The sequence below is a fragment of the Centrocercus urophasianus genome, unplaced genomic scaffold (genome assembly GCF_019232065.1).
Source record: "Centrocercus urophasianus isolate 14NV4802_14NV808 unplaced genomic scaffold, USGS_Curo_1.0 seq_14, whole genome shotgun sequence".
Lineage (NCBI taxonomy): Eukaryota > Metazoa > Chordata > Aves > Galliformes > Phasianidae > Centrocercus > Centrocercus urophasianus.
In genome coordinates, this window is record NW_024884586.1 from 50,875,351 (window position 1) to 50,896,312 (window position 20,962).

Consider the following 20,962-nt stretch of genomic DNA (forward strand, 5'->3'; position numbering starts at 1 on the left):
GCTTCCAATCCGCTGCCCTAACTGGAACCAAACCCAGCCCGTGTGCTCGCCGGAGAGCTTTTCCTTCAGCCCAACAACATTGCTGTGAGCTGGCTCTGCAGAAGTGAGCCCTGCTGATCAAGTGGCCAAATTACATCCTCCTTCAGTGTCCCCGTTGCATCCTATCCATCACATCAATAGCTGTGTGTTCACGCTCACAATTCCTGGCTGTGATGGAGCCCAGCGATGGCCCAGCCCTGCAGAACCCTCAGTCTGCTGGGCTCGGGGGGGGGAATGCAGGAAGGGCAAAAGCACAGAGCAGGGTGGGCAGGGACACACAGCACTGCGGGGTTCCTCCTTCCCCTGCAGCAATAAAAGCTTCCCCTCTTCTCCTTCTGGACCTTCTCAACTGCACGTCCCTCTGCGCTTCCTCTTTTAGCACCTAAAAAACAAAAAAAACCCACACCAAAAAGCATCGGCCTCAGCTTTGCTGGAGGCTGCAGGACTCCAGCCAGTGAAGTCAAAGCTGCTCCGCCGATCCCTGGGCTGAAGTCAATCTTTTCCGGTCTGATCGCACGGCCAAGGAATGTCTGTGCATGCACAGTGTGGCTGGGGAGGGCTCAGAGCTGTGCCCGAGTGCTGCTCTGCTGCTCCCCTTTGCCTGCAGTGCAGAGGCTGCAGGGGCTGCGGTGTCCTGCAGAGGAACCCGAGCACCTGGGCCACGTGCTGCCCCTGAGATGCTGAGGGGGAAATTAGGTTGGCTAATAGGGTTAGGTTGGGTATCAGAAACATTTATTCTCCAAAAGAGTGATGCTGCACTGCACAGCTGCCCGTGGAGTGGTGGGGTCACCATCCCTGGAGGTGCTGCAGAGCCGTGGGGATGTGGAGCTGAGGGACGTGGGCAGTGGGAACAGTGGGGTGGGTTGGAGATCTTGGAGGTCTTTCTAACCTGGATCTTTCTATGCGTGGCTGCAGCCAGCATCGCCCGAAAGCCGCTCTGAGGCCTCCAAGCCTTCCCCCAGGCACAGCCTCCCCACTGCACAGCGCTGCCTGCAGCACAGAGCTCACCTGCTCCAATCTCAGCTCTGCCCAATGAGAGCAGGCACCCACAGCCGTGTCCGGCCTTGTGACACCTCGTTACACATTAACAGCAATGCCAATATTGACCTATTGCCCTACAGGGCAGCTCTGGTGCCCCCACACCCCACTGCCCGTGCTGCAGACACCCCAAAACGTGCCCACATCATAGCGAAGCAGAGGGGACCTCGACTTTTCCCTCTATTTGTTTCACAGCTGTGCAGCTCCGAAGGGAAATCACGCGGCCGTGCTTTTCTCATTAAGCGCCGTCACATTTTCCAGACAGAAGCTCAGAGCTCAGTGCTGTAAAATTGGGATTTTTTCCTCCTTTTTCAGCTGCAGATGCTTAAAGATCCCTGGCTGAAGGATCCTTTCCCACTGTGAGCAACATGTGGGGCACCCTGCACCCCAACCCCAGCCACAGCCAAACTGCCCCATGCAGCAAGCAGCAGCCGGTCAAGGAGGTATCTGTGTGTGTACAGATGGGTGTTTGTGCAAGAAGGGGAGCCCCACACGCAGACATCGCAGCTCCATTGCCCCCAGCCCGCTCAGGGCTGCTCCGCCGGCACTTCTCATCGCGTGATCCCGAGCTGCTTTTGAAGGATGTGACCTAATTAATGCTCAGCTCTTTTCAATATGATTTTCATAGTCCCACGGGTTCCTTTTCCCTGTGCGACCGGCCTGCCTGGCTGGGCCTCCTGGGACGTCTGGGAGCAGGAAGAGAAAACATTGGAGCGCAGCCCCGTGCAGTGCAGTGCAAAGGCCGTGCACGGCCCCCAGTTTGTCTCCTTCCTGCAGTGCTGATGGCGCAGAGCTGGGGGCTCCCTGCAGCCCCCCTGGCCGTGCCATTGAGCTGGGTTGGCCGTGCCGAGGCAGCTGCATTGCCTGCCATCGAGCCCCAGGGGTGGGTGTCGGGGCTGATGCACTGAGCCTCAGCGACACAGGGCTGTCCCCACGTCCTATGGGGTGGGTGACCCCTTCCCCACTCACCCACTTTCGGCAAAAAACAGAATAAATGGCTCAAATCTGACTCCAAACCTGGCCCGACCCGACCTTCACCACCTACAGCAGCCAGACACTGAGCCCGGGGGCTGTTGGATTGGGAAAAAAAAAGTGACCTTTTTTGGTGCATTTGTTGGGATGGGACGTTTCCCCCTGGTGGGCCAAACAGGAGGAAGCTCCCATTGCAGAATCCGGGTGCACTGTGGCCAGGTGAGCGAGGTGCCATGAGTTCCCACAGCAAGGATGGGAGCTGGGACGTCCTGCATGAGTTGGCAAAACAGCTGAGCAAGCTGATCTGCAATTAAGGATGATCTTCACTTCCTCCTCCTGATTAGCATCCAGAAAGCCCATTCACTCATACACTGAGTGCTGCCTGCTTTGGCTGGAGCACCGTTCCCATGCACCAGGAGCAGGTGAGCGGCTCAGCCAGGCCGAGGTGGCTGTAGGCTGCATCACACAGACACCCCATGCAGGAGATGTCCCAACTCCCAGCACTCCCAGTGCTCCCGGTGTGCCACTGCCTGCATCTGCTCTGGGGCATCGCCTTCCCCACGCTGCAAACCTGCAGCAAAACAGCATTTCAGAGCGGCGTGGCCAAACTGGCATCCTGGCGTCACACAACCATCCATTTCTTGGCATTAAAAGCAGAGCAACCCAAGGGACACCCAGTGCTTCTCTCTGACCCTGCGGGCTCCCCGGCCTCCTCCCGCCGTGCCCAAATCCCACATGCTGCACCCGCCCCTCCTGCTCAGTGTGGGTGCGCCGGGCGTCACCAGCCCTGCACTGCCCCAACCTGCCCAGCCACCCCCAGCGGTTCCTGGCACCCCCAGGCTGGCTTGGCCTTCTGTGCACTCCCTGCTGCTCCTCCTGCCTCTGGGCAGCCCCCAGGATTTCCCTCTCAGCTGCTGCGATGCAAGCACGATGGGGAGAGTGAATGGTGATGGGGTGTTGAAGTGCTGGTAGTGCCTTGAATCGGGTGGGAAGACAAGCAGAGGGAGAGGCTGAGCTCGGGGGACAGAGGCTATCCGGGAATGGAGCTAATGTTTAGCTTTGGACTTTGCCAAGGGTGCCAAAGGGCACAGAGGGGTGCAGCAGCAGGCAGCATGGGGTGGACAGTGAGGGTGCCATTGGTGACAGCATTGCCAGTGCCACTGATAGTGCCATCGGTGGATCCCACTGGTGGTGCCACTGGTGGCTGCCATTTCTAGATGCCATTTCCCCCACACCCAGGGACCCCACAGATGCCCACCCCCACGACTGGAAGCTCTCCAAAGTTTGTCTCCATCCCCCACATCGCCAGTTCAGTGGGGAGTGGTGTTTGCTGACACGGCCTTGCTGAGCTCTGCCGTTTTGCTCAGCTCAGTACAATGCTCAACCACTGCTGATTTATTTTTATCAGCCCGCTCCCGTGCTGCACTGAGGGGATGTTGCAAAGAGAAGCCTGGTGCCGTCGATGACAGAGCTGTGGAAGGTGTCCCCAGTGCTGGTGTGTCCCGCTAGCCTGGATAACCCTCCCCGCTGGGCATCTTGTCTCTATTTAAACCCCTCTCCAGGGATATTATTAAGGACATGTCTGTTAAATTGCTCTGTACCAACGCGGTGCAGCTCATCCCCATCACCTCACAGCCATTGGGCGTCACCTTCCCCATGCTGCATCCCACACCTTTCAGCTTTGCCGTGGGATTTTGCATGGCAAATACTTGTCCCCTGCTCCCCCAGTCCCAAATTATTGCAATGGTACCGCCAAAAAGCTAAAAATACGAGGACAGGAGAGCCCCCGAGGTGTTTGGGAACATCACACCTCCCTGCTCCGCGCCGAGCCACCGATCCTTAAATATCTGGCCCAAATCCACGGGAGCATGGAGCTGCTTAACTCTTTGTGCTCAACCCAACGGGAAACTCAGTGCCAAACTTCAGCTGGACGAGGAAACCCAAAATCAAGGAGGGGAACACGGAGCCCATCAGGAAGTGGTGGCTGTGGGTTTTGTTGCATTTCTACTCAGCGCTTCCTGTGTAGCTCAAAAAAAGGGATGATGGCTGGATGTGGCTCTGGGCAGCCTGGGCTGCTGGTTGGTGACCTGCACACAGCAGGGGGTTGGAACTGGATGAGCACTGTGCTCCTTTGCAACCCAGGCCATGCTGTGATTCTATGGCCCCCCCTCCCCCCAGAAGTAATGGGCACCCCTTACAAGGAGCCCTGTAACAGCACCATTCTGGGACACCCCAAGAAGCCCCTGCATCCCACAGGGCGCATCCCTCCAGAGGGGGAGCTCTGGAGGGCAGAGATAATTAACATGCACTAATTACAGACGGAGTCCCTCTCAATGGGCTGCTCTTGAGGTTTCCAACTCTCAGCCAGGGTGGCAGGAAGCCGGGCTGTCACCATGCAGCTCAGCCGCTCCTCTCTGCAGCACAGGAAATGCAGCAAGGGGCACCAGCAGCCCGGGCTGGTAGCATTCTCCAGTGGCACAGCTGGCAGCGAGTGGTGGGGTCACCATGGAGGTCTTCCAGAGCCATGGGGATGCAGCACTGCTGCCCGGAGCTGTGGGTGTCCCATCCCTGGAGGTGCCTGAGGCCATGGATGGGCCCTGGGTAACCTGAGTTAGGGGGCACCCAGCCCATGGCAGAAGTGGGGCTGGGGAGGCTCCTTCCAACCCAACCTGTGCTGTAATTCTGTGACTGTGCTGCAATGAGCTCAGCCCCGAGCAGCCAGGAGGATCACAGCTCCTTTCCAAACTCCCTTCCCCCCCCCCAAACCAAAAGCAGCCGTTTCATCTTGCGGCTCTGGGGAGTGACAAGCGCTGTGCTCAGGGCCTCCTTCCCCACACCGCCCTGCTTCACAGCCACTTCCTCTGCGTGAAAACAGGAGCAGCAGCAGTCAAGGTGCAGGCGGTTGGGTTTCACAGCCCCTGGCATTGGGTGCAGGGGGTGTGGGGTCCTCCTGGGGCCACCACAAGGTGCCCTTCGCCCCACAGCAGCCCCAGCGGGAGAGCTGCACGCACTGAGCTGAGGGTGGGGAGCAGCAGCTGCCGGCTGCACACAAGGAAGAGAAACACTCAACTTCCTTTTTTTCTTCTGAGAGAGAAAAGGAAGTGCCAAAATCACAGAGATAAAATGCACCCAAGCCCTGGGAAACGCCACTCCTCCCTGCACCGCCCAGAGACAGCACAGTGCTGGTGGTGTCCTCACATCCACCCAGGGACAATGATTCCAGGGTAAGGGTTTCCACCAGGGAAGCCAGGCTGGCATAAACATGCTGGTAAATATCCCCCTGCAGGCCAGCTTTTAATTACGGAGCTCTTTTCCTTCCAAGTTAACAAATAATGCACGTGGTCACGACAAATTATGCCCTCACTCTGCTGTGCATTCAGGAACCACCTCTGCAAGCAGGGGCTGTGCTCTGTAAGGAGCAAAGCTTGCAAGGAACATCTCAGAGGATGCAAACGGAGCATGGAGGGGTGCAGCAGCAGCGAGGTGCCTCCCAGCAGCAGCAGCCCTGCCTCTGTGGGTGTGCATGGCCACAAACAGAGCAGGAGCAACATCTCCTTTGAAACTCCATTTCAAAGCAATCGCTGCGCAGCAACGAGAGGCAGCTCGGCAAGAAACACCAACTGTGAGAGGAACCTGCTCACCAGAATAGCTGAAAGGTGTCAGCATGCAACGCTGCACGTCCTTAGAATAGCAAAGCGCAGATGGAGTTAAAAGAAAGAACAATTTTGCACGGCACAGACACCATCTGTGTGCTGTGTGTGTACAGTGCCCACCGCCACCGCTGCGCCTGCAATGCAGGAAACCACGGCTACAAAGGAAACAAGCAGCCACTGCCCACCTCACGTAGCAAAGTTTTATTGAGTGGCTCCCAGGGCTCATCTGTCCCCCAGATGGGGTTCTCCCCTCGGGCAGTGCTGCCTATGGCACAGAGAGCACACAGCAGCGCTGCACTGAGCCGTGGGTCCGTTCCACTCTGCCTGAGCCTGCAGACAGCACAGCCTTCCTAATGGAAAGGTGCAGGGGGGGCACACGGCCCAACGAGACCACTTCTCTACATCACCACCAACGCTGCAGGCCTTTCCTTTGTGGGGTTCACTCCTCAGCAGGGTCCCATCCAGCTGCCAAAGAACAGGCGGTGCTGCCACAGAGCTCACGATGGGGAATTCTGTGAAGAGATTTAAAGGAAAAACGGAAAGATACAAACGTTTGAACAGACTGGCTTTGTTTCAACACCAGGCCCACGTGCCAGCATCAAATACCTTCGTTATGCATATCTGTGTGGTTACTGGGATAGGCTGCCCAGCTCTGCTCTGTGCAGTGGGGTGGGGAAGAGGGTGGCAGAGCGGAGCACCGGGAGCTCAGAGCAGCACTGTGTGGTGTTTGTAACACTCGGGGGCCCCAAACCTTCAGCCCAGCAGCCCACAGGGACAAAGGCTGGCACCTGGCACAGCGCTGTGCTTTGGAACTAAAGAGCTCCTCTGTGCAAGCACAGCTTTGGTCTGCAGCTTCACAGGTTCCCTGAAGGCATTTCACAGTCACTTTACAACCCTAACCGTGCCAAGTAAGCAGCAGCTCTGCTCACTGCTGGCAATGTGTGCTGATCGATGAGCCATGAGCCCCGGCCACCCACCGTTCGTTTCCTGTGGATGGTCACGATGTGGATGTCCTCACTGCGATACTCCTCGTCGTGCTGATCCAGGGGCACTCGTTCCAGCTCAAAGTCCACCTGAAGCAGCTGTGAGGACAGCATGGGGTCATTGGGTGGCACTGGCCTTTGGAATGGAGCGTGCATGAAGACAAGCCCGGTGACAAAGGGGCCCAAAGCAGCAAGTTGCTTGTCTCCTGGTGCAGCTCATTCAGCCTCATTGTAACTCACCCAGTGCCAATTTACAGCTGCAGACACCTAGCAGTGTAAAATTAGAGTCACCAGTTCAAGGGTGAATCAAAAAATAACCTACATCGAAGGCTTTAGATAGAAGGGTTTGCTTCCTTCTGTCTCCAAAGCACCACTTCAAACCGCAGCACCTGCCTCGCTCTGCCAGCCCTCGCAACTGGAGGGAAAGGAAAACAAACACACATCGCCTGCAGGATCGACTTGGCTGAACCCCGACGAGCCGAGGAAGGAAATAAATTATGGGAAAGCAGAAATCATCCAGAAACACCCACACTGCCTGCATTGACTGCTGTCTGAGGGCGGCCTCCCAGCTGCCTTCACAGGTGCAGAGCCAAACCCGGCGCCGGGGCAGCCCCATAGGGACAGCCAGCACTGTGCTGTGAGTCCGACCTGCTCACAACACACACCTGGTCCACGGGAATCCCACCACTACCAGCAGCACCTCAGTGCAGCACAGCAGTGCCTGGGAATGCAGCTGTGCCATTCTGCAGGGCTTGCTTCTTGAAGCAGCCCGCCATGTGAAAAGAAAACAGCTTCTCATCAGGTTAATGTTTAACTCTCCCCATAACCTCTGTTAGGAACCAGCCGCTGCAGAAAGAAGAGCACGGCCAGCTGCTAGCCTGCTCCTATGGAATCACTCTGCTCTGACACACACAGGTGATGCAGAGGGGCCATTTTGCAGCTCTGTGTCCAGCCCAAAAGCATCAGCACAAGTTATGGTGAGTGCTAACATTCCATACCTTCTGCCTCTGGAGGGAAGGGAGGCTCAGTGAGCACCCAGGAAGGCTCTGCTGATGAAACTGCCGCCAAGTTCAGCTCAGCCAACCCATTCCCACACCCCAACTCATTGCACATGCAATCACAGAATGGCTTGGTTTAGAAGGGACCTCAAGGATCACGAAGCTCCAATCCCCCTGTGCCATGCAGGGCCACCAACCTCCCCATTTCACAGCAGCCCAGGCTGCCCAGGGCCCCATCCAACCTGGCCTTCAACACCTCCAGGGATGGACGGGGCATCACAGCCTCTCTGGGCAGCTGTTCCAGCACCTCACCACTCTCACAGCACACAACTTCCCCCTGACATCCAAACTCAACCTTCCCTCCTTCAACTTCACACCATTTCCCCTTGTCCTGCCGTTCTCTCCCCTTTCCAAGAGCTGCACCTGAAGCACACAACACAGACACTCACCTCGAAGTACCTTCTCTCTATCTCGGGGTTCCTCCCCATGGTCCTCTGCTCATAGCAGCACAGCACACACGTATCGGGGCCGGTCAGCTCTCGCAGCGTCTTCAGCAGCGGCTCTAAGGACTGCCCAAAGGATAAGAATTCCCCTTACAGCCCGTTTCATCGGCACGGTGCCCACCGCCTCCAGCCCCGGGCAGCTCCTCAGTGCCGTTACGCGGCACAATGGGGACGAGCGGGGCGCACAGCGCGGCGCGGCCGTTTCCTCACGCTTCTCCCCGCTCACAACCGCCGCGGGCCCCGACGGCGCGGCGCTGCTTTACCTCCTCGTAGTAGATGCAGTCGGCCATGAGGATGTAATCGGGGGGCGGTCGGAACTCGGACACGTCCTCACCCCTGCGAGGCGGCGCGCGGTGAGCGCGGGGCGAACGGAAGCGGGGCGGGGGGCGGGAGCCGCGGTGCATACAAACCATTTCAGTACCTCGGCTCGCACCGACCCGGTCACCAGGTGCCGGTTGTTCTCGATGTTGACGGCCAGCAGCTCCTGCAGCTCCTGCAGGTCGGTGAGCGTCACGTCGGCCCTAGGACGCGCGGCGGCCGTCAGCCCGCGACCCCCGCGGCCCCGCCCGCAGCCCGCGGCCCGAGGACGGCGCGGCCCCGCGCTCACCCCAGCGTGGCCGCCATGATGCCGACGGCGCCGGTGCCCGCGCCCAGCTCCAGCACGGCCCTGCGCGACAGCGGCCACGCGCCGCTCTCCAGGAACTTGGCGAGCACCAGAGCCGCGTCCCACACCACGCAGCCCACGCCGCCCGACCGCTGCTCCAAGCGCAGCGCCGGTCCGGCCCGCCGCTCCAGCTCCCGCACGAAGCTCGCCATGGCCGCAGCGACTGAGCCGGCGCGGCCCCTCCTACAGTGCGGGATGACAGGGTGGGAGGGAGGGCAGGTTCGGGTTGGAAGTTGTGTGCTGTGAGAGTGGTGAGGTGCTGGAACAGCTGCCCAGAGAGGCTGTGATGCCCCGTCCATCCGTGGAGGTGTTGAAGGCCAGGTTGGATGGGGCCCTGGGCAGCCTGGGCTGCTGTGAAATGTGGAGGTTGGTGGCCCTGCATGGCACAGGGGGATTGGAGCTTCGTGATCCTTGAGGTTTCTTCCAACCCGGGCCGTTCTGTGAGGGCTGGAGCAGCTCTGCTGTGAGGAAAGGTTGAGGGAGCTGGGCTTGTTCAGCTTGGGGAAGCTCCAGGGAGACCTCATGTTGGCCTTCCAATATTTGAAGGGAGTGGATAAACAGGAGGGGAACGGCTGTGTGTGAGGGTGGATGGTGATGGGACAAGGGGAATGGTTTTAAAGTGAGACAGGGGAGGTTTGGGTTGGATATGAGGAGGAAGTTTTTGAGCCAGAGGGTGGTGAGGCACTGGCACAGGTTGCCCAAGGAGGCTGTGGATGCCCCATCCCTGCAGGCATTCAAGGCCAGGCTGGATGTGGCTCTGGGCAGCCTGGGCTGCTGGTTGGTGACCTGCACACAGCAGGAGTTGGAGCTGGATGAGCACTGTGCTCCTGTGCAACCCAGGCCATGCTGTGGTGATTCTATGGTTCCCCACGCTCCCCAACCACACCGTGTGCCTCAGTGCCATGATGCCCTTGGTTTCTTACCAATGCTCCCATCCCTTCCCCAGGAAGCATTCACTGCCTTTGCTAAGGACTCCAAACTCTGCATTCAGACCTCCATATATTTTTAAAATACTTGAAAAAAGGAATTAATAAAATTGTTCCCCCACCCCCCATCATTCTTTTTGATGTGCTGCAGCCAAGTCACAGTGCCAGAAGAAACCATTCAGGCTCCAGAACAGGAGGAACTGCTGGAACTCGGTCCCTGAAGCACCCAGCAAGGCATTTCATTTACCCTTCAGAGCTCTCACATCCCATCTGTTTATCTGCTCTGTTCTGACGGAGCTGCCTTTTCCCACACAAACCAGCTCCAAACCCAGCAATTTCACGTTCTTCCTCTAGCGTTTTTTTGCTCTTTTTATCCACCCCTCTAATTATAAAGCAGCTGAAATGCCAGTTTGCTTCTCTATCTTGGCATTCCGGTGAACCGCACTGGTGGGAATCTGCCTGCCCTTGGCTACTTCCACAGCACAGCAGTCGCTTTGGGAACGTGTGTTTCTGTACCCGCCGTGCTCCTGGGCTGCTGGCATTGCTGCTGCCCTGCCTCGGAACGTTCCTTCCTTTTGGCATTTTCCAGCTCCTGTTATGCTTGGAAGAAGGTTTAATTGTGCGGTAAGCGAGCCATAAGCAAGGCTTTTTTTGCACCACGCTGTGATTTATATGCTTCCAGTGAGCTCCAGCACTGGCGCTGTGAAGGTACGAGCAGGATTTCATGCAATGCAGCTGAGAACGCTGCTTTGCTGCCACGTTCCAGCACAGGCCGATGCCTCAGGCAGCGCTCCCACCTTGTGACTCCTGCTCATCAGATGATGGATGAGCTTGGTGCTCTCCTCCCATCCTGCTGGAGCCAATTCACGTGTGTGCACGGCCTGCTAAACCCAATCTGCAAACACCACGCTTACTGGGACCTGCTGCTGGCAAACAGGACTCGCAGGCTCCTTTGTCCCCTAGGGCCCACCAGGAACCTGTGCCAGCTGCACTGCTCCCCAGGACAGCCCCAGACAGCAGAAAGAAGCTGTGGTGGGAATGCCCACCTCCCCATCTGCCTCTCGTGGACAACAGCGACCTGCACTCAAGCCCTCTTTCAGCTGCATCACTGAGCTTCCCAGTGAAACCACTCAGGGCCCCACTGGAAGTCGCCTGTTTCTGTTAGCTCTAAGTGTGGGATTTAGAACTGCTGCCCAAAGCCAGTGAATGTATTCTGCTGCTTCCACAGGTTCAAACGTCCTTGAATTCCACCAAAAACCAGACCTTCACAAAGGTTCTGGACGGCGTATCCTGCACAACATCCTCCATAAAGTGCTTTAGCTTTTGGTGAGCCCCAGCAAGGTCAGGATGGGCTTTGGGGGTCCCTTCCAATGGAGGGAAGTACTTTGATATGCACAGAAGCCATTGCTAATCAGCAGATGCTCAGCTTAAGACAATATGGGAAGGACTTTGCTGAGGCAGGGCCAAAAGACAAAGCTATGCTGCATTTTAATATGAGATATTGAAGGTGCACCTGGTCTAAGCACTTGTATGGAAGGAATAAAAAGCTGACATTTATGTAGTCTGAAGTTTGAAAGAGTCCCCAGACCCCCAGCAACAAACAATGTTGAGGTTTGAGAAGGACATTGCTCATCTCGTCACAGTAGATGCTGGTGAGGGCTGCAGAGAGTTAACACAAATAAATGAGCACATTCTCCCTGGTCAGCTCACTGGGCAGATCTCCAGAACTGCAAAAGCCAACAGCTGCCACTGCTGTGCTCAGCAGGGGAGCACTGCACTGGGCAGAGCTGCACCACCGGACAGCTGTGGTTCAGCCCAAACTCACACTACAGAAGAGGTTTGATCTGTGTTCTGTAACAACCGGAACCAAAGCATCATCCATTTCCTGCACGCACCACCAGTGACTCCTCCGTGAGATCAACCCCTCCCTGCAGCACAGAAGGCACAGGCAGAGGGAGAGCAGAGTCCAAGAGAGAGAAACTGCAAGATGCACCTTCCCAAAAGACGATAAAATCTGAAAGAGCAGTGCAGAAAATCAGGGCGTTCTGCATCACCAGCAACTCGCTGAGTCCCAACCACATCCTCAGAAGGAACACGCACCGCTCGGGCTCTTGAAAATTAAGACTGGGGTGATTTATTAATCTTGTTAAGAACTCTGATACAAAGCACAGTAAAAGGCCACAGACCAGTAAATAAAATGTGGCTTCTGGCCACTGTATAAATGCTGCTACGCTACTGCCAGTAAAACAGACTCGCTCTCACACCAGTAGTCCGACTGGTAAAGAAAAGTTCCATTCAGTTGTCAGTTTAAAAAGTTTAATAAAGCTTTAAATGTTTGCTGGTTTAAATGCTACCAATTTCCAAAATGGATTCATGATTAAGTGAGGTGAAATCTGAAGGAAGTTATTAGGTTTGGAAGGCAAGACTGTTCCTAAGCCAGAGGAATCCTTCTGGCCGCATAAGATGGCGAGCAGCAGGCTGTCCTAGGCCTCGTTTCACTTCCTTTTGTACAGGTTATCAGCTCTACTGTAAATATACAATATGAACAGTTGTACATACACGGCGTATAGCTTTGTTCTCCAGAAGAGTAGAACAACTCTTTAGCTTAAGACATCTTCACCTACCGAAACAAAAAGGCACATCTGAACAAGATGCATGCTAAGTACGTAGAGGGGTGCTTTCCAGTATGGGAGACAGGCAGTCCTTGTTCATCAGTCAACACCAACTGGATATTTTGGTATCACCTGTGAGATTTCACTCCATTTCTCTTTGTCTTCAGCAGCAAATCAACACGCATTACAACATTGGGGAACAGCAGCTGTCACTCACAAACCTCCGAGCCCAAAGTTAGAAGGCAGGTGGCTGGAGGCTGAGATCAGTAACACTGTGTGTATCCTCACCTCGTGTAACCATCCCATGGCTCTTTCCAAAAAAGAACAAAAAAAAGGCCATTAGTGCTCAAATCAGAAGATTCCACAGACGCACCTTTTTCTTTTTTTGGCTCAGTGCAATCAAATGATGTCAGTTTCAGCTCAATTAGTGTCGTTTACAGTGCAAAAGGTATCTTTGTATACTGGCATAACTGTCGGCACTGAGGGTGTGAAAGAAGGCAATGCTGCTGCTCACCTGAGGGCAACGCTGTCCAACAGACGCAGGCCAGACTGTGTAGTTTTGTTGGGTTTTGTCCCCAATTTAAGCTATTTTTTGTTTGTTTGATCAGCAGCACTTTAAGAGCACAATTTGCGAAAGTACTAAAATCCACTGCCTTTCTGAATAAATAAAAAAAGGAACTTTACAAAGACTATTCCAGTGTCAATGACTACCACGGCTAAGGTCATTGAGGAGCTTCTGCATTTTCCAGCAAAGACAGTCTGTGCAAAGGGGGGTGGGAGAGCTCCCTTTTGTAAGTCTTTGGCGGCAGCTTCGGGAGCTGAGGGCTCGAGTTCTGCCTGGGTGGGACGGGGGGCGCAGGCGGGTGGCCAGGGCTGTTGTGAGCGGCGCCCATCGCGCAGCAGCGACGCAGCAGCCGTGGAGAGGGAGTGCTGGGAGGAGTGCCAGGAGAGCTGGGGCCCGGGCCGGCCTCCCGGAACCAGTCGGGATCTCTGTGCATGCGGCCCAACGGCGGCGGCTGCAGGTTTAGAGGGCAGTTGATAAAGTGTTCGGGAGGCCGGTGAGGAACAGGAGGTGGAGTGTCGGGGAGAGGGTCCCGAGGGGGAGGAGGAGGAGGGCTGTGCAGAGGCTGCTCGAAGGGGCTGTAAGCAGGAGCACGAGGCTGGAGCTTTGGAGGCGGCGGCTGCCGAGGTGGAATCGCTGGAGGATCATCATCTGATTTCAGGCTTCCCTGCAGTGTTACAGAGAAAGAGACACTGTAACGGCTGATAGGACAATGGAATGGTTTTAAAGTGAGACAGGGGAGGTTTGGGTTGGATATGAGGAGGAAGTTTTTCAGCCAGAGGGTGGTGAGGCACTGGCACAGGTTGCCCAAGGAGGCTGTGGATGCCCCATCCCTGCAGGCATTCAAGGCCAGGCTGGATGTGGCTCTGGGCAGCCTGGGCTGCTGGTTGGTGACCTGCACACAGCAGGGGTTGGAGCTGGATGAGCACTGTGCTCCTGTGCAACCCAGGCTGTTCTATGACTCAACAATTCTAAGAAACATAGATTTGCAGGTAAAGACTACTTTTGGAGAATGCTCCAGGCAGACTTCATTTTGGTCTTCCAGCACTTCAAGGGAGCGTACAAACAGGAGGGGGAGTGACTTTTTACATGGGCAGATAGTGATAGCACAAGGGGGAATGGCTTTAGACTACAAGAGGAGAAATTTGGGTTAGGTGTTATGGGGAAAGTCTTCACCCAGAGGGCTGTGAGGCCCTGGCACTGCAACAGAGCTGTGGGTGCCCCATCCCTGGAGATGCCTGAAGCTGTGGATGGGCTCTGGGCAGCCTGAGCTGGGGGGCTGTGTGCGGGGGGTGAGGGGGCAGTTCAGGGTCCCTTCCCATCCAGCTCTGCTGTGATTCTCAGTATGATTTTCTGAAAGGGATGGAATTTTCTTGATGTCTGCTATTGGTGCTGTTAATAACGGCCCAGCCATATCTTGGATCTGATTACAACTGGCATGTTCCTGAAGCAGCTAGCTGCATTTGAACACCAGGAACTTGAAACTGCAAAAAGAATAACTGGAGCACTGCTTTTGAAAGGTGCCAAACTCTAAAAGACCAACAGAGACTTGCCTGACGAGATGTTCAGTGCTTTGTTGTCAAACTACTCAACACAGGACAATACCTTGGCATTAGAAACATCCTGATCCATCTTTTTTCGCGGAGGAAGCGGAGGAGGGTTTTGAGGCTCATCACTTAGCTTAGGAAAGCTACCCCATGAGCTGAAGAAAGTCTCTGCAGAGAGAAAAGCTGGTATTTTAGTGCTTGTGTAACAGGAACATACTCAAGAATATTAAACCAGCCCAGATGCAACTCAAACAAGCAGATCTTTGTGCTCAGCAGCAACATGAACCATTAACTCAAATAGCATGAAACTCTCACTTGGTTCTTTAATCAGATACACTGCTCACAAAGTGGTCTCCCATTTCTGATATCAAAGATAAGCACCTGCAGTTAACAGTTAATGCTAAAAGATACAAAAATGAAGAGAATGAAGTCAACGCTTGGTCAACTTTCTCTGCAATGTGTTCCTCGTTGCAGAATGTGCCTGTTTATCATCCTTGCAGAGCTGGTCACATGGCTAAGTCACACTTTGGAGTGGAAGGTTTGTTCCCTTTGGCTCTATGGGTACACATTCAGATTTGGAAGCTTAGAGGCTTTGTTCAGAGTTCCTAAAGCAGGAGAGTGTAAATAAACATGCTAACTTTCACAGCATTTTAGGATCTTTCCAATCCTTCTTCTGAGGAAAAAATGCTCAAAGTTAAAAAACAAAAACCATCCCCCAACCTGCCTGTGAGTTTCATCACTCCTTTGCTTTTTGTCTCAGAAGTGCACAGAATTCTGTACCAACACATTAGGACACCGTGCCCAGTTTGAACACTTGTTATGAAAAAGTATCTACGTCTGTGCAATAAGGGAGCAAGGAGAAGCTCAAACACAGATGAGTCCAGGCTTTCTCTTCAGTCCTTAGCAGCAGAGCAATTATTTTCACTGAGTGGCAATGCTAAACTATCAGGCTGCTTCATTTTTACCATCATGCAGTAATCATCAAGGACACTCAAAAGAAAAGCAGTGTCATACTAGAGCCCTGGGGAAAATAAACAGATCAGACAGATCTTCGACTTCACAGACCGCTTTACTGGACAGCTGGTCGAAAGCCTGTACAAAACCCTTTCAGAACTCTATTTAATGGACACAATCCATATCTTCACCCCAGATTTCTGAGACTGATTAATTACCATCCAGCTCTCCTGAAGCAGGAAAAGCAGAGTTAAACAAAATGTTTTAAATGGAGTTACAGCACTTACTTGACTGAGGCAAACTGACGGGAGCGAAGATGCTGTTGCTACCTGTTAATGAGAAACGGATTACAGACTTTCCAGACAACAGCTGCAGACAGCACATAAAGCATGCTTGCAATGACCTCAAAGATAACCAAATTCTCTAAGTTTTATCTACTGCTAATGCTAATTAAGTTTTCAATGAAAAACATTCCTGAAGTATAGACTTTAAGCACCAAGTCTCTCCGTGCAGATGCTGCACTGATGCAGTCCCTGCATGCAGTGCCACACGGGGACATTTCCCACAACAGACTGCCTCAGCTCTGGTAGGCTAAAGGACCAGAAATATCACTTGTTAATTAATTGCTTACAGCAGGCATTTCCAAGCTGCAGGACGTGCGACACCAATGCAAGAACTTCAGAGCTCACGACCACATTTTGCTATAATACACCAATACATTTTGGAACCCCGCAGCACAGCAACAACAATTATTAGAATCTATTGCACATTTACCATAAGAACTGTTGAGATCAATGTCTAAAAATACGCTGAACTCAGACGAAGCAGACACTGGGGGGGTGGAAGGTGTGTTGGGAGAGGTTGGTGCAGACACTGCTGACTCGTGCTCCGCCTCAGTGATTCGACTGAAACTTATCTTGCTCGGCTCCTTTTCAAGTGGCAGTGGGTGACTTCTCAAGGTGCCAGAGGTGGAGCCGTGCCTGCCAGCATTGGGCCTTATCCCAGGAGACTTCAGTGGGTACGCTGTTTTCCTAGGCTGGAGAAAAGAAAGCTGTTAGAACTGCTGGCTTTTCAGGTTGTAACATTGCCAAAGTCCCCATGAGCAATTCTAAAAGGCACTCATCGCATACACCTCAAACAGCCTTTGTACAGCTGTCTCCAGGTACTGACTGTCATTACCTAGATAAGAGGAGTTTACTGAAAAGGTATGGATGGAGATGAAAAAATTCTTTTTTTCCCAGCTTATTACATCTTTTCACATCTGGGAAGAATGAGAATTCAAGTTTTACATGCTCATCAATCAGGACAAAACGCAGGGAAGAGAGTCAGTCTTGGGAGGGTCACGTCAAGCACCTCAGCAACTTGCAAGAGAGCTTCAAAGAACAGCCCCATGGACGTGCTGTCAGCTTACAGCACAGCTGCATGCTGTGACACATGCTGTATGGGCACTCAGCTGAGTCAGCCTGACATTCTTACACACGTGGCTGGTGTGAGTGAACCCAGCTCATGAGACTCAGGTGTAACACAAAGCTGATCCTCTGAAGATGAACCATGTTCCCACCTTATGGTGGTACATACAGCTCCACTCCCATCTGATGGTCAGAGGGCTGGAACAGCTCTCCTATGAGGAAAGGTTGAGGGAACTGGGCTTGTTTAGCTTGGAGAAGAGAAGGCTGTGGGGAGACCTCATTGTGTCCTTCCAGTGCTTGAAGGGAGCGGATAAACAGGAGGGGAACGGCTGTGTGTGAGGGTGGATGGTGATGGGACAAGGGGAATGGTTTTAAAGTGAGACAGGGGAGGTTTGGGTTGGATATGAGGAGGAAGTTTTTCAGCCAGAGGGTGGTGAGGCACTGGCACAGGTTGCCCAAGGAGGCTGTGGATGCCCCATCCCTGCAGGCATTCAAGGCCAGGCTGGATGTGGCTCTGGGCAGCCTGGGCTGCTGGTTGGTGACCTGCACACAGCAGGGGTTGGAGCTGGATGAGCACTGTGCTCCTGTGCAGGATTAATGCACCCAGAACTGGGCCTCCCTGAAATTCCCATAACAACGTCTGGTTTGGAAAACATGAACTGTAAAGAATTCATGGTCAGATAAGTGAGACAGCAGCACGGATATCTACTTTAAGGAGAAAAAAAAAAAAGCCACAAGAAACAAGAAAAAGAGAAATTACTGTAGGCAGCATTTTTGCAACAGTAATTTCTGTGGTTTCTTGCCATATTTACAATATCACTTTAGTCACTCCCCTAGCAGGAGATTGCTATAGTGATTGATAGTGCTGTCAAAAATGACAGCAGACTCCAGCAACTCAAGTGTACAAAGTGCAATGTGTAAAAATCAAGGCAAATGAAAAACAGCAACTGAGTTTTAACTAAAGAAAAAAAAAATATGTATAAAACCAACAAACAATTGAAATTAATGTTTTATGAGGTTACTGAGAAATGTTATTGTGCATTCCATCACATGACTGGAAGGTAAGATACTCAGGTGTAAAGTGGTATCATTAGATTGGGGGAAAAAGAAACGTTTGCTCTGAGATAAGCTAAAAGCAGCACCTTTTAGTAACAAGAAATACCCAGATTTAAAAGAACACTCAAGTTTTGCTGGAGATCCACCTCATTATCCACCACAGAATTCCAGAAGGAACTGATATGGCTTATATCAGTATTTATGGGTTATAAAAGCTCTCTTTTCTCACAGAGCCTGGTGAATTTCAGCTATGCAATGTACAGCACAAGACTTACAAATCTAGGAGGTTGCTTGCAGTTTCGAGGTTCAATTTCTAACGACTTGTTGAACAGATAATCTGTAAACTCTTTTTCAGGTATCTTCCCCATAGGATTGAGATTTTCAAAGAATTTCTAAACGAAACAAGCATCAATAATATTTTCTTTAAAATAAACAGAGAGGATTTGAATGAAATACAAATCTAGTTCTTCACAACTCCTGGTAAGCATCCCAGTGCGAATGAAGGCCCTGATATGGATAAGCAGGCAATGGAATTGTAAAATGAGGGGTTTTGTAAGCTGTTTGCCAATATCTTGTTACTGCTTGACCATGTCCAGCACAGCACTGCTACAGCATACGCTGCGTGCTTCCCTTCACCTAACAGCACAGATCTGGGAAGGAGCAGAACGCAGATCACACGGCACCGAAAGCAAACGCTACGCCAGGGATGTTTTTAAGGGGTATTTCAGATGTCATCAGTTAATTCCAAAGGCCAGGAAGGCACAAAGGACAAAAGCAGAAAGTCAGAGGCAGAGCACAGCACCGAGGGCACAGTGCAGCACCCAGCGCCCTGCACCTGATGCAGCCGAGTCCCAGGGAGTGAGGGGCAACTCTGGCACAAATGCTGCCATGCCTCAGGTGTACTTTGCTTCTTGGTTTAAGAATGCTGGCATCTCCAAAATCCTTCCCAGAAATGTCTACAATGATTCAACACAGGATGCAAGTAGCTTTTTAAACAACAGTATTATTGCCCGTGTAATTCTTCAGGCAAAGTAACCAAGCTTTTTGTTGCTTCCTGACTGATGCTGTTCACAAACCAAGAGAGCTACCCACAGGATTGTTTACTGGAAAGGTTACCATTAGCTGTGCACTCAGGAAGAACTGCTGGTACATAAAGCTGTTCTTTCTAATCATTATTACCTCTGTAGACAAACACCTGCCTTCTTGTTCCATCGTCTTCCCTTAAATTCCTTCAAATACCCAGGATACATGAGGTCTCTGTCTCATAAGTAATCTCTCCAGCATCCTTCCTTGTTTCTGCAGGCAATGCTGGCTGACTCTGGTACACCCCTGCATTTACTAGCTTCCCTCACTGAATGAGGCTGCTCATTCACGTCTCTGCCATTCCACAGGTCAGCAGGCTCTGCTCAGCAGGTTCACTGCAGAACCCCTGAAGGACTCAGTGCCCCAGGCACATACACAGCATTATAGATTAGAGGGAAGCAATTTTTCTTCTGCTGCTTAGTCACTGTATCTCATTCACTGCTTTATTGCTCAGAAATCTCACCACTACCGGGCTGCAGAACAAGAAGGAGATGAACAAGACCCAGAACATGGAACCCAAATAAGCAGACCCCCTAGCTCTGGTTGGGCTTCTGCTGTGGTACTTCTGCCACGTGCTGCTTCCAATCAGCCACCATTCCCTCCCTCCCTCCCTCCCTCCCCCGATGGTCACTGCTGACCCAAGATCAGGTCTGGCACCAGAAGAGCAGCTGACCATTTTCTGTTGTGCACATTCCTTTCCTTCTCTTATTCCCCAAACAAAATGTTTAAGTTTTGATTACCCGAATTTCTGGCTCTATCCGTAAACAGTAAGGCTGGTTTTGATACTGCTGAATTTCTCCTGTAATTTCAGCCACTTTTCTCCTCTTACTGAAATTTATTAATTCTTTCCCTTGTCTCTTAAGGAAGTCAGGATTCCCTTCTTCTGTCTTCAAAATATTTGTTAGGTATATTCCTGAGAAAAGGAGAGACGGTTTTGAAAGTTCATTTGCATTCAAACAGCTGATTTCATTCTTTACAACGAATGAAAGATCAAAAAATAGAACCTGAGCATAAGCAGATCATTCCCTTTAATACTCCAACAGTTTATTAGCTGCCAGGAATGAATTAAGTTTGCCTTTTACATAGGAACAAGGTATTATTTAAATAGGATGCTTTTCCTGAATTCAGGATCTCGCGTTATGGAGATGAAACATTCAGGTCACATCACCAGTGCAGAAGCAGTATTAAAATGAAGTAACAGCCATATCAACAGCACCAGTAATCTGTATCACTAAATTAACTTCTACACAAAGGCACTAAGCCTAAGAATATTACAGATCTATCAAGTCAAACCAGGATTTTGCTGTATTAAAGGATTTTTAGAGCAGAACACAACCTTTAACTTGGAGAAAAGCTAACACATCTGTATCAAACCCAGTTTAAGGCAGGCAGTACGTTGAGCCTGTTCTGGTGTTACTTACCAAAGAAAGGCACGCAGGGTGGATTGATTGACTTGAGTTTAGCTAGGTATTTTTTGAAGTGATCTTGACTTAGTTCTACTGCCTCATCCAAAACTCTCTTTTTCCTTTCCTGTAGTGCCTTAGTTGTCAAAGAGAAAAAACAAAGCAGCTATGCGGTCAGGAAAGAACCAAAGTCATGATGTAGCTCTCTTAACAAAACTTAGAAACTCAAATTCATATCTGAAAGCATCTCTTATGTCAATGATTTGTTCTGAACCACGGCATCATCAGTCCATAACCCCAGTCATGGGACTTTTGAGGCTACTGCAAACACCATCAATTTTGTCCATCGATTTAGAAGCATAACCCCAGTCCTTTAATGCAATAACAACCAAACATTTGATTTTGAATCGAATTTACAGGCTCTGTGTGGCCTTTCAAATAGTTACGAAACTCAAAACATCACATTAATGCTTCTTTTTCTATTTTAGTCAATGGAAGCTTTGCTGCCAAATCCAGGGCATTCCTTTTTCTTGTCAAGTGCAATAAGGAGTCACTGTCAG

The 20,962-nt window shown here is 52.0% G+C and overlaps 2 protein-coding genes across 2 annotated transcripts in view; both read right to left on the reverse strand.

The window, feature by feature from the left end:
• Window positions 1-5,888: 5,888 nt before the first annotated feature.
• Window positions 5,889-9,754, reverse strand: VCPKMT (valosin containing protein lysine methyltransferase). Its single transcript, XM_042813627.1, has 7 exons — window positions 9,732-9,754; window positions 8,794-9,033; window positions 8,597-8,707; window positions 8,450-8,522; window positions 8,133-8,252; window positions 6,680-6,784; window positions 5,889-6,214 (listed from the first exon to the last, which is right to left on the reverse strand). The coding sequence occupies exons 1-7, from the start codon at window positions 9,752-9,754 to the stop codon at window positions 6,200-6,202; spliced, it is 687 nt and encodes a 228-aa protein (XP_042669561.1). The 3' UTR covers window positions 5,889-6,199.
• Window positions 9,755-11,887: 2,133 nt separating this feature from the next.
• SOS2 (SOS Ras/Rho guanine nucleotide exchange factor 2) overlaps window positions 11,888-20,962 on the reverse strand; it is a 42,819-nt gene continuing 33,744 nt past the window's right edge. The window contains exons 17-23 of the mRNA XM_042813640.1: window positions 20,421-20,538; window positions 19,740-19,912; window positions 18,192-18,308; window positions 16,226-16,487; window positions 15,739-15,780; window positions 14,556-14,665; window positions 11,888-13,617 (exon numbers count right to left, since the gene is read on the reverse strand). Of these exons, the coding sequence (XP_042669574.1) occupies window positions 13,111-13,617; window positions 14,556-14,665; window positions 15,739-15,780; window positions 16,226-16,487; window positions 18,192-18,308; window positions 19,740-19,912; window positions 20,421-20,538 (1,329 nt within the window). The 3' untranslated portion in view covers window positions 11,888-13,110. The remainder of the gene's footprint in view (window positions 13,618-14,555; window positions 14,666-15,738; window positions 15,781-16,225; window positions 16,488-18,191; window positions 18,309-19,739; window positions 19,913-20,420; window positions 20,539-20,962) is intronic.